Consider the following 12,739-nt stretch of genomic DNA (forward strand, 5'->3'; position numbering starts at 1 on the left):
TAGGGCGCCGCCCCTCTTAAAATTTGGACATGAAAAAAAAAAGAAGAAGAAGAAAAAGAAATCCTGTCAAAAAACATTATATGCCAAATCATTTAAATAGTAAATATACCGTGTTGACGCGCTAAATGTGTGTGGGAGACCGTAAGCCCCTGTCAACAACCACTTAAGTTAATGTGAAAAAATATAATATATCGCCATTATCACGGAGAAGCCCTCCCTTTTTCGAGGCGCTGGTCTAACGTGTGTGCATCGATACAACATTTCAGTCGTTTTGGCAATGACCGGCTTCACATTGGCGGATGCAACCGCGAATCTTGCGGCGCACAAATGTGCGCACGCAATTGGATTATTCGGCAGATCAGAGACCCGTATGTTCCCTCAGCCCATAGAGCAGTGTTGCCAGGTCCGCGGTTTTCCTGCGGAATCGGGCCACTTTTGAAGTGTTGCGCGGGTTGAATTGTTTGTCCTTGGTTTGGGTAGACCTATTTTGCATGCAAATTACATGAATATCTTTAAATAAAAATCCATATTTTAAATGAAATAATTTATTCATACCCAAATCCTACCAAACTGACTCCAGATCAGCACGTACACACATTTTATTTATGATAATATACTGTATCTAATTACACAAGGCCATTTTAGGACCTAGGTGAAATAACTTGAGGGAAAACTGCTTTTGCTGCTGGCAAACTAAACATATGTTGTTACTTTGTAGATATTACAATACATTTGGCAATGATAGCAATGCTGTTGAACTTTAAAAGCAGTGTATATGGTTTGGCACGGGCATATTTTGAGTTCTGATATTGGGCTGGTTTTATCTCACAGACCTGGCAACCCTGCCAGGGAGCTCCACCTCCACGCAGGTACGCGAGCAACATAGCTAGCAGAAGCTTGTTGTTAGCATGGCGTCGGTGACTGAAAACTCTGTGGTATCTCTACGCGAAAGACCTTTCAATCGACGGTCAGATATTGATAAGAAGAGGCTGAAAGAGTTGGGACCCGAACATCCGGAATTAAAAATTCAGCAGCAAATCGCTGACCGCGGGAGGACGTACACCCGGAGATTCTCCTCTAGCCGATATGCTAACTGGAGCTGTTAGCTGAATGCTCCATGAGTAATTCGTTTTTTGTTCCCCCTGTCTGTTGTTCCAAAGTCCTGGGACTGAAACTCTCTGGACTACAACGGGGTGAGGGGTCTACAGAGCTTCAGACAAGTGTAAAGCACGAATCTTGCCGCAGTTATCTAGCTAAGAGCATGGAGCTAACTCGCTAACAGTTAGCTTCATGCAGAGCAGTAGGAGACCGAACTGGCATCGAAACACAATGAAGAAGTTCTGAAAAACAGACACATTCCCTCAAGAATAATGAAACAGGCTGGTTACAGACATGATTGACTTTAACCAGAGAGTTATGGAGAAGTTTGCCAACTTTAAAGAGAGGAGGCTACTTGTCTTTACATTAGTGGGTCTGCTCTGTCACCCAATGTAACATGTGATCTCTTTCTGACTCTATTCTGCTCTGAACCTCTTTCATGTGAGGGTGAAACTCTTTTATTTTGCAAACCTCTGAAACCCAACCCAATGTTCCTTAAAGCTGCTCTGAACCTCTCATGCCCAAAGTTACAGTGTGTTGATAGTTGTTATTGGACAGTGTTGAGCACGCTGTGTTCTTTAAATAAAGCTTTGTTTTTTACTATATTCTACTCAAAACCTCTTTTCTTCTCATTGTTGAGTGCTATTTAAACTGCGCCCCCCCCCAAAAAAAATTCACCAGCCGCCACTGGTCACTACATCTTCCTCTTCTTCAGAGGCAAACATGTACATAAACACCTTTTACACGTGTCGCACAATTTGAAATAATGCAGAGTTTACACGAGCGTGTCTTTGCAGTTATGGCGTCTTCATTTGACCACAAAGCAGACATTAACCCACTACTCACGTGTGGTAGGAAGAGGTCAAAACTGGCCACTATGGTGACGTTAACAAAGAGCACCGACTGGTTAAGATTACGTCCCCGGTGCAACCCGAACCAGAGGTCGCGCTCACCACTTTGTCCACTTGTCCTAGTTTGTACCCTCCATTCTGCCAGTCGGTCAGAGCTTTTTGAGTTAGGCCCACGATGTCGGCCTCGACACTGGGACAAGCGTCCTGTGAAAAAGCTTGGAGAAGCACGTGTCGCCACACTGGAAGGTTTTCCAGCTCGGACGGTGGGAAGCTCCGCACCAGCTCCATCTGGAACAACAAAATCATTCGGAGAATTTATATAACCACCTTATTTTCACCGTATCATCTTGCACCGTTTAATGTATTTTAATATACAGACACATCACATAGAGCTCATTGTATAAATAAACATTATGTGAATCATATAATATTGCCTTCCAGTCAGCAGATCTCAACCCAAATAAAAACGTATGGAAGCTTTTGGACTAACATCTTTGAAAGAGCTCTCCTGCATCAAATCATGAGATGAGTCGAATGGTGTTCGTCAATGTGATGGTGGTAACTGTGTGTACTTCAATGGAAAACTATGAACTAGATTTGAAGTTGACACTCGAGTCACTTGTGATTTCATAAAGAATAACATTTCAGTTCCCAGTGTTTCTAACCTGGTGGTCCGGCGTAATGAGGAACACCAGGCGTTTGAGCAGCAGGCCCAGGTGGACCGACTGGTGACACTCAGCGGTGCAAGATTTCACCTGGAGGAGAAGAGAGAGAGAGGGGGATCAGTGTGCAGGCTCAGGGGTAAAATCACACGGGCGTCACGGCAGAAGACAGGTGACGAACTGATGGAAAGGGATCCATAATCTGATGACGTAATGATGTCACAGGGTATTAAAAAAGGTGTCCCCGAGGTCCAGCACAGAAAACATGGAGGACCCCATTCTGACCCTACGAAGAGGGGATTTAGAGATATTTTAGAAAGTGCTCAGGATGAGGTCACAGACGTGGAGAAACATCCACGACGTTGTTGACAAGAGCCGAGATTTCAGAAATCGTGCAATTTCGAGGTCTACTCAGCTTCTGTCCATCCTGGAGAGGGGTCCTCCTCTGTTCTCTCCTGAAGGTTTCTTCCCTTTTTTTCCCCCTGAAGGGTTATTTGGGAGTTTTTCCTGATCCGATGTGAGGTTTTGGGACAGGGATGTCTATGTGTACAGATTGTAAAGCACTCCGAGACAAATTTGTAATTTGTGAAATTGGGCTATACAAATAAACTGAATTGAATTGAATCTTTGCAATTCATGTCTGAAAATGGGTTTTTAGAGCGAAATTAGCTGTGAACTCTGTTTCTTTCTGATCTAAATAAAACAAGATTACAAAGTGGACTCTCAACTGTTTTATGTGCTGGTCTCAACCCACCAGCTGCGCAACGAGGAGGACATGATGGAGACAAAGTTCTGCTGTTCCATACCTGTCAGCGGAGAAGATCAAATCAGCAGTGGATTCAATAAGTACAGAAATATATGTGTAAAAAACAGATGTGACAGCAAGACTTTGGTGAAACAGTAACAATAATATGTCTAAAAGTATCTGAAATGTTGGGTTTGTTATAAATAATATAGCATGACACAGTGCACATAAAAGAATATAGCTGCTGTGTGTGAACACACACACACACTCACCGTGCTGTGAAGCACCACACATCCGTTGCCAGTAGAGCTGTCTGGGTATCAGTCTGCAGGACCGTATCGATCAAACAACGCTCCTGGAAGAGAAATTAAGGAGAACGACGGTTTAGAGGGGACGGGGACGGAAGATGCGGGAGTCTGGAAAAACAAGATCATGAAAACTCAACAGAAACAAGAAAAACGAAAGTGAAAGAGTAACTCGCAATGAATGACGGGAAATCCTGCATCAAATCTAAACTTATGGCCAGAATACAGCATCAACAAATTCCCAAAACACCTACAAAAAAAATCACTTTTGTTATTAGTTATTTTTGACCTCAAAGTGAGACAAACTCGTGGCAAGCGTGCTGTGAGAAGCTCGGCCCCGACTGTCATCACAACCTCACAACAAACAAAACAAATCCTGTTGATACTTTCAAAGATTCTTGATTATTTGCAAATGTTCTTTCAACATTTGAGGATAAAACACAATGGCAGGACATGACATACTTAAGATAAAAAAATTAATGATAAGAATTAACTTCTGGCTTCAGATTTAGTTCACTTTTGCTTTCTCAATCACTCTTTAACTCCTTTTTCATTTGTCTAACAAAATTACCATTCTTGGTTTCTAATAAGCAAATGCTTGATTTGTGTATCTAGTTGGGGTGGGGGGGGATGGGATGATGCCCGAATCAAAACATTCACGATTGAACGCTGCCTGAACTTTACTAGCAAAACAGTGTTCACTTCTTCTGATGCTGCTTCTGATACAATGGATGTGGTTGTGTGTGTGTGTGTGTGTGTGTGTGTGTGTGTGTGTGTGTGTGTGTGTGTGTGTGTGTGCGCCTCACCAGCACGGGGAAGTACACGGGGGGAAGCGCCGCCACACTGGCACAGAGCTGCACACACATGTGGGTGTGCAGAGTGACCAGGACCTGGGCCTGTCCCTTCATCATCACCCCCGGCAACAGCACAGGTACCCGACGCTCAGTGCAGCATCGCCTGAAACTAGTGAACAACGCCTGGTAGAGAGGAAGCCTGGAGACAGGGGAAGGACAAATATTTACAAACATTAGTTTACATATATAATTGAATAATAACATGTCTTTTAACACTGCTGAAAGATGCATACATATTCGTATAATCTTTACTTATTCAATATCCTTAGTTATAAATAATACTAGTGACCGTGGGTTGTATAACTGCTGTATTACATAGAAGAATTATGTTTTTGTTTAATGTGGATTATTTAATAGTTGTAAAAATCAAAGTTCCCACTGTAGATATATTTATTATTACCTCCATATACACAAGCAAGGGTTGAATACGAGCATAATTAATCACATTTACTACTGTGGAGTGTAAAATATTGGTGTATTTATTGGTATCAAGTCATCGTTATTATAATTCATTACTATGATACTTATTTGGAATGCAATATGATTACAAATCTGAATTCATCCGTTATGTTTGATGCTGAAATGATTTACTCTTTACGGTAAAATAAGAAATCAGAAATTAGCACCAATTGATTTGATAAAAATAAATTATTCTTCAGCATCAATAACCGAAATTATTATGGTTATAGTTGGTTGCCAGCTTGACAACCAGTTGTAATAGGAACCGCTTGTCCCTGCATTAAAGCACCAAATGTTAAAACTAGTTCAGCTGACGACAACAACAGCAGTACTCTTCCTGACCTGGGCGTGTCCTCTGAGAAGTGGCTGCCGGTGTACCAAAGCTGCAGCACCTCCTCCGGCTGCGAGGCGAGCTGACCCAGGACGCTCACCAGCATCAGACACTGAGGAAGCTGGTGGTCGGGAGTTAGCCCTGCAGACCAACAAGTCAAAAGGTCATTCCGGGATCGGATGTTGCATGTTTTTTGACAAGTGTCAGTCAGCAGAAGGAAACACGGTGAAACATGGCTAGACATTATATTAGTGAATCCATGATGCAATACACAGGACTGGTATCAGCACAGATGTTGATCAATTCACCATGTCGGACAGGAAAAGTGTGAATGAAGTATTCCTACTGGTATGCAAACACCAGGAATGAGATGACAAAATAAAGTAAACATTGCACTGTAATTGATTAAAAATATCAATGTGCAACAAAAACTAGAGTAACTTACATTTTAAGTGTAGCTTCACTGATCAATTTGTTTGTTTAAAGGGAAAGTGAATACTACCGTTAATGTGTTCGAATCATGTTACATTGTCACCATAACGGTAGATAAAAGTTAATATAAAACATTAATTGAAATAGTCTCACCGAACTAAAGTTGTTCCTCCCAGATGAAAAAAAAATCTAGATTGTGGACAGTTGCGCAACACGTTGCAAAATAAAATAAAACTAAAACATCAAACTATTTTGTTAAGTTTTCAAAATGAACAGTACTGTTTCCAAAGCCACAATTTGTTTTATGTCCACCGTAAGAATGCCTCTCTTCTTTTATATAACAAACATGTAATACATTAATTATTTTAACATTAGATAAATAGTGCACATTACAAATTGTATACTTTATGGCATTAGAATGGCCTCAGCTCATCACTGAACAGTGTAAAAAACAATGTCTCCACTGCAAAGGGAAACAGAAAATCATCCATCAACAGTGCCACAGTATCTGAATCCACAGCAAGCATTAAACTCACGCAGCTCATTCTGGAGGACAAATTCGACGAAGGGCCTTAAAGGTAACAGCTGGAGCAAGAGGGCATCCATGGGAACCAGAGCCGCGGCCTTCAGCTCCCCTGACAGAGCCGAGGGCAACGTTGGAGCACACAAGCTGGGAGGGAACTTACTGAAAGACATCAGCAGATATACGTTTCACTTCACTCAACAAATGTTAACTCAAAGAACAAGTTGTAGTTTTAACCGGCTGCTTAAAACCACACATACCTGATGATCTGGAGGTAGAGTTGGTGATAGCAGTTACAATACTTTGTCAGAAAACACTTGAATTCCTGTTCAAAGGAGAAGGAATGATGGGATGCCAGTTCAGCTGCTTTGTATTATGAAGTAGATAATTATGAATGTAATAGTCATGTGGCAGGCATAATGTTGGTATGGAGTCAAGAGGAAGTCAAGTGGATGTTGTGTACCTTTATGTAATGAACCAAAGTGTTGGCAAAGAATCGACACATCTTTGCAGTTTTCTGGAACAGTTTGTATTCTGGGCTTTGTGTTGCCTCCTTTAAAAAAAGACAAAAGACCATTATTACAAAAAAGGTGAAGAAAAAAATCAAATAATAAAACAAAGAGTCGATTTTTTAAAATTTCTTGTAGAATACTAGAAACATCCATATAGAAATATCCACTATTCTGGTGTTTAGTTGGTATCAGGACTGTTCTGTACTTACCACGTTTACATTTTTATATTGAGTTTACACTAATTCTCTAGTGAGCAAATATAAGTTCATACTCTTAAAATCGCCAACACTATTTTTTTTGACAAATATTAAAATGAAACTAAATTTAATAAATTAAAATAGTCCTGAATCTGTAAAAAGCTGCTAAATCTTATTCATAAGCTTGTTTGAGATGAGCCAGTCCTGCACAGAATCGATCATCGGCGATCGCAGCACAATGCATGCTGGTTAGATTTGTCTCCGACCATAATCTCACGAGATTGAGGCGGACCGTTTTTAAAGTCAGGCGGTGCAGTTGCTCTCCACCGAGGGCATGATGGGAACCGCCTGGCTGTTGGCTCTTCAGAGTCCACTTTACAGACGAGGCGCAGTTAATCTCAAACAAGGCTAATAATACGTTTGTCTTTTTACGACCAATCAGAGCTTTCCTACCTGCAGACCAGCATGTTTAATCTGTTCAGCCAGCTCCACACAGTTGTTGAAGGAGACCATCAGGTTGTCACACAGGCTGTTGCTGATGTCACCGTGATGGAGGTGTTCCTCCACCAATGACTGGTACTTCAGACTCTGTCTGATCAGAAGTGGTCACACAACTCAAAACAAAGTGATTCGTCCAGTGACGGTAAATTTGAAATCAACAAAAACAGTAGGTGTCAACATGACTGTCTGCTGTACTGACTTGAGGAATTTCCACGTGTTTGCGTGCAGTGCTATGTCCAGGTTGGAGATAATAGAGCAGATGTCCAGCATGTTGTGAATCACTGAGGAAGATGAAACATAACTTGCATTGATGGTCTAGGTACAACGAGGGATATGCTTCATAACAAAGGGTGTGGCTGTGGAAAACCAACAGATGCATACAAATACACACACACACCTGTTACAATATCAGAGACCTCTTCCTCTGCGCCACTGCTGTCCAGGGAAATGCGGTCCAGCAGCTCCAGCAGACCCTTCTGGAGGGAGTAAGCCTCCTTGAAGAGTCCTTGCAGCAGGTCAGCCACCAGGGACAGACGGCCACAGTAAACCACCTCACTCTCCTGAGGACAACATGCAGAGAATGCTTAAACTCATTACTTTCATTTTAATATATTTTTCATACACATATTTTTTTTCAGTAGATGGATTTCAATTAATGTGTGACTGGATTTCATGTTCCCCCGCATTGCTTAATGATTGTGTTTCATTCTACAGAAAGATGCTCATCACAAGTTTCCAGTTAATGAGGTCATCTTGAGCTCAAATAATATTTCCGGTCATAAAATATTTCCAAAAACAAGAAAGAGGAAACTGAGGATGAAGCTCAAACGAGTCTCTCGAGGCGCGTCTGTGCTGCAAATTGTATTTTTTTTATTTTGTGTCCCCTGCACTTTGGAATCACTAATCCCCCATTTAAATAACATTTTACCCATTTTAAAATAGTCAAAATAAGCAATGGATAAATTATCAAATTTTAGTTTTAAATGCAAAACTTAATTAATAATAATAGTATTTAAAATAAGAAGCATTCAGCCATAATTATAGCAGATTGGGAGTTAAAATGTATCCATTACAGCCACTGATAAACGCAACAGGCCAACCTTGCAGTGCTGAAAGGTTTCCCTCAGAACCGTCAGGATACAAGTCGGTAACGAGCGGATGGCATCTAAGTCAGGGACTTCCTCAAATGTGCCAATGTGACGCACACAAGTGGATAGGGCATCAATTATCTGCACCATTGCCTGAAATAGAAAGCAGGATGTTGTCAAAATATTGGTACGGGCAGAAGTGAGAATAATGTTTTTCAGAAATAAATATCATACATAACCTAAACTTGTATGGTACTAATTGAACCATTTAAAAATACACAGCCTGTCTATGTAACAACTAAGACAGCAATAATACTTTGGTACCCTTGCGGGGAAAATTTGGGGTTTCTTTGGGTAAAGGGGCCCCCACAAAGGGTTAAAAATTTTTTGTTTTTGACGGGAAAAAAAAAAGGCCCCCCCCTTCCCTTGGGTCCCCCCCAAAGGTTTTTTCTTTTTGGGCCCCCATGCCCTTTCAAAACATGGCCCCACCCCCTGCCCGGGGACAAATTTGGGGTGATGGAATTTAAAGAAACAGCCCCCACAAAGACAAAAAATTAATTACCTGAAATTTTTATTTTTTATTAAAAAATTTACCCCCCCCCAATTTTAAAGGGGGAAAACCCCCGGTTTTGGGGAAAGGGAATAGAAAAAATTTTCCCCCCCCCCCCCCCCCCCAAAAAAGAAAAAAAATTAAAAAAATTAAATTTTTTTTTTATTTTTTTTTTCCTTTCCCCAAAAATTTCCCAAAATTTTTGGCTTTTTCCCTTTTTGACCTTTTCATTTAAACTCCCTTTGGTTATTTTTAACCAAAAGGGCCCTATAAAATAAAAAATTTAAAACCAATAAAAAACACAAAAAAATGAAAAAAAAAATGCTTTTTTCCAAATCTTTTGGTTTTTAACCTTTGGAAAAAAAAAAAGGTTTCTTGGGGGAAGGGGGCACTCATCTTCCAGCTCAGACAGACCAATATGAGGGAGGAACATGCCCGATGACCTTCAGTATACCTGGGGGGATGTTATATTTATAAGACATTTTGCTCAGACCCCCAAAAAAGTAAGCAGTTTGTAATTACAAATTGTGCAATGAAGAAACTTACGTATATGATCATCCCAATTCTCAGAGTTATTAAAAGGGAAAAAAGAAGGTTGCAAAACCAAAGGTTTCAAAAAGGGGAAAAAAACCAAAAAAACCAAATTAAAAAACCAAGGCCCCCATTTAAAAATTTCCCTTTTTTTTTGTTAAAAAAAACCTTTTTGAGAAAATTAGTATAAAAAAAGGCCTTAAAAAAAACAACCCGGGTGTTTGCTGGACCTTCCCCCCCAATCCAGAAAAAAAAAAAACCAAAACAAAGGGGAAATTTCTTGGGGAAGGACCGGTTTTTTTTGAAAGAAAAATTTCCCAAATTTAAGGGAACCCTTGGGGGCATTAAAAGTCCCCCAAAACCCCCCCCCAACCCCCCCCTTTTTTTTTTTTTTTTTTGGGAAATTTTTTTCATTTTTTTAAAAATTTTCCTTTTTAAAATTTTTTTTGTAAAAATTTAAAAAAACTATGGGGGGGGAAAACCTTGTAAAAAAAAAACCCCCCCCCAAATTTTAAAAACTTTACTTTAAAAAAATTTTAAAACCTTAAATCCCGGTTTAAATAAAAAAATTCCCGCCAAAGGGGGGCACTTTACTTTAGGGAAAGGGTGGTTTGGGCACAGACTTGAGATTCTGGCGGGGCCCCCCAAACCCCCCCAAAAAAAAAAAGGGGGGGGGGGGGCAAGGGGCAAAGGGGGGGGGGGGGCCGGGGGGAAAAATTTTTAAACCCGGGAAAAAAAACCGGGGTTTTTTTTTTTTTTAATTTTTTTTTTTTTTTAAAAAAATTTTTTCTTGTTTTTTTTAACCCTAAATTCCCCTTTTTTTTTTTGGGGTTTTTTTTTTTTTTGGGGGGGGGTTAAAATTTTTTTGGAAAAAAGTTTGGGGGTTTTAAAAAAACCCCTTTTTTTAAAATTTTGGGGGGGCCCCCCCTTCCCCCCTTTTTAAAGGGGTTTTTCCCCCCCCCTTTTTTTTTTTTTTTAAATTAAAAAATTTTTGGGCCCAAAAAAAAAAAATTTCCTTTTTTAAATAAAAAAATAAAAAAAGGGTTTTAAAAAATTTTAAAAAATTTTTTTTAAAAAATTTTTTTTAAAAAATAAATTTTTTTTTAAAATTTAAAAAATTTTTTTTTTTTTTTATATTTTTAAAATTTTTTTTTTAAAAATTTAAACCGAAAAAATTTTTAAAAAAAAAAAAAATTTTTTTTTTTTTTGGGCGGGGGGGGAAAAAATTTTTTTAAAAAAAATTTTTTTTTAAAAATTTTTTTAAAAAAAAAAAATTATTTTTAAAAAAAAAAATTTTTTTTTTTAAAAAAAAAAAAAAAAAAAATTTTTTAAAATTAAAGATTTAAAAAAAAAAATGTCCCTTTTTTTTTAAAAAGGGGGGGTTTTTTTTTTTTTTCAACCCGGCCCCCGGGCCCCCGGGGGGGGTTTTTTTTGGGGGGGGAAAATTTTTTTAAAAAGGGGGTTTTTTTTTCCTTTTAAAATTTTTGGGGTAAAATTTTTTTTTTAAAAAGGGCCCCCTTTAAATTTTTCCTAAAGGGCCCCCCCGGGGGGTTTTTTTTTTTAAATAACCCAAAAATTTTTAAAAAAATTTTTTTTTTTTTAAAAAAAAAATTTTTTTTTTTAAAAAAAAAATTTTTAAAGGAAAAAAATTTTCCCCCAAAAAAAAATTTTTTAAAAAAAACCCCAAAAAAAAATTTAAAAAAATTTAAAAAAATTTTTTAAAAAAAAAATTTTTTTGGGAAAATTTTAAAAGGGGAAACCCTTTTTTTTTTTAAAAAATTTTCAAAAAATTTTTTTAAAAAAAAGGGGGCCCTTTTCCCCTTTTTTTTTTTAAAAAAAAAGGGGTTTTTTTTTTTTAAGGGTTTTGGGGGGGGGTTTTAAAAAAAATTCCCTTTTCCCGGGGCCCCCCGGGGTTTTTTAAAAACCCCCCCTTTTTAAAAAAAAAATTTCAAAAATTTTTCCCGGGTTTTCGGGTTTTTTGGGCCCCCGGGGGAAAAAAAAGGAAAGGGGAAAAGGGGGGGGGCCCCCCCCTTTTAAAAAGGGGGGGGCCCCAAAAAAATTAATTTTTTAAAAAAAAACGGGAAAATTTTTGCCTTTTGGGGGTTTTTTTTTTTTGGTTTTGGGGAAAAAAAATTTTTTAAAGGTTTTTTTTTTTTTTCCGGGCCCCCAAACCAACCCCCCAAAAAAAAATTTAAAAAAAAAATTATTAAAAAATTTTTTTATGAACCCAAATTTTTTTGACCCCTTTTTTTTCCTTTTAAAAAAAAAATTTTTTTAAAAAAATTTTTTTTTTTTTTTTTTTTGGGGCCTTTTTGGGAAAAATATTTTTTTTAAAAAATTTTTTTAAAAAAAATTTTTTTTTAAATTTTTTTTTTTAAAAAAATTTTTTTTTTTTTTTTTTTTTTTTTTTAAATTTTTTAAAAAAAAAAAATCTTTTTTTTTTTTTTTTGCTTTTTTAAATTTGGGGGGAAAATTTTTTTTTTTTTAAAAAAAAAAGGGGGGTTGGGGGTTTCCCCCTTTTTTTTTTAAAAAAAAAAGGGGGGAAAACCCCCTTTTTTTTAAAAACTTCCCCCTTTTTTTAAAAAAAAAATTTTTGGGGGGGGTTTTTTTTTTTTAAAAAAAAAATTTTTTTTTTTTTTTCCCCCCCCCGGGGGGCCCGGGGCCCCGGGAAACCCCCGGGGGGCCCCCCCTTTTTTTTTTTAAAATTTTGGGCCCTTTTTTTTTTTTTTTCCCCAAAAAAACCCCCCCTTTTTAAACCCCGGGGTTTTTTCCCCCCCAAAAATTTTTTTTGGGCCCCTAAAAAAGGGGGGGGTTCCCCGGGCCGGGGTTTTCCCCCGGGTTAAAAAAAACTTTTTTCCCCCAAAAACAATTTTAAATTTTTTCCCCCCCAAAAAAAAAAATTTTTAATTTTAAAAAACCCCGGCCCCCCCCCCCGGGGGCCCCAACCCCGAAAAAAGGAAAGGGGGGGGGAAAAAAAAACCCCGGGTTTTTCCCGGGATTTTAAATTTTTGGGGGAAAAACAAGGGGAAAAAATTCCCCCGGGGGGGGGGGGAAAAATTTTTTTTTGGGGCACCAAAACCCCCCCCAAATTTTTTTGGGG

The 12,739-nt window shown here is 38.2% G+C and overlaps 1 protein-coding gene across 1 annotated transcript; it reads right to left on the reverse strand.

Annotated features, from left to right (window-relative positions):
• Positions 1-1,785: 1,785 nt before the first annotated feature.
• On the reverse strand, positions 1,786-8,756 carry LOC130194194 (uncharacterized protein C1orf112 homolog; the record flags this gene model as incomplete). Its single annotated transcript, XM_056415089.1, has 13 exons — positions 1,786-2,237; positions 2,615-2,704; positions 3,366-3,417; positions 3,629-3,711; positions 4,468-4,654; positions 5,317-5,446; positions 6,274-6,422; positions 6,521-6,585; positions 6,724-6,813; positions 7,423-7,561; positions 7,670-7,751; positions 7,868-8,030; positions 8,571-8,756. Coding segments are annotated over 13 exons (1,680 nt in total), but the record flags the coding sequence as incomplete, so codon positions are not given.
• Positions 8,757-12,739: the final 3,983 nt, after the last annotated feature.

This window comes from Pseudoliparis swirei, chromosome 5, assembly GCF_029220125.1.
Source record: "Pseudoliparis swirei isolate HS2019 ecotype Mariana Trench chromosome 5, NWPU_hadal_v1, whole genome shotgun sequence".
Lineage (NCBI taxonomy): Eukaryota > Metazoa > Chordata > Actinopteri > Perciformes > Liparidae > Pseudoliparis > Pseudoliparis swirei.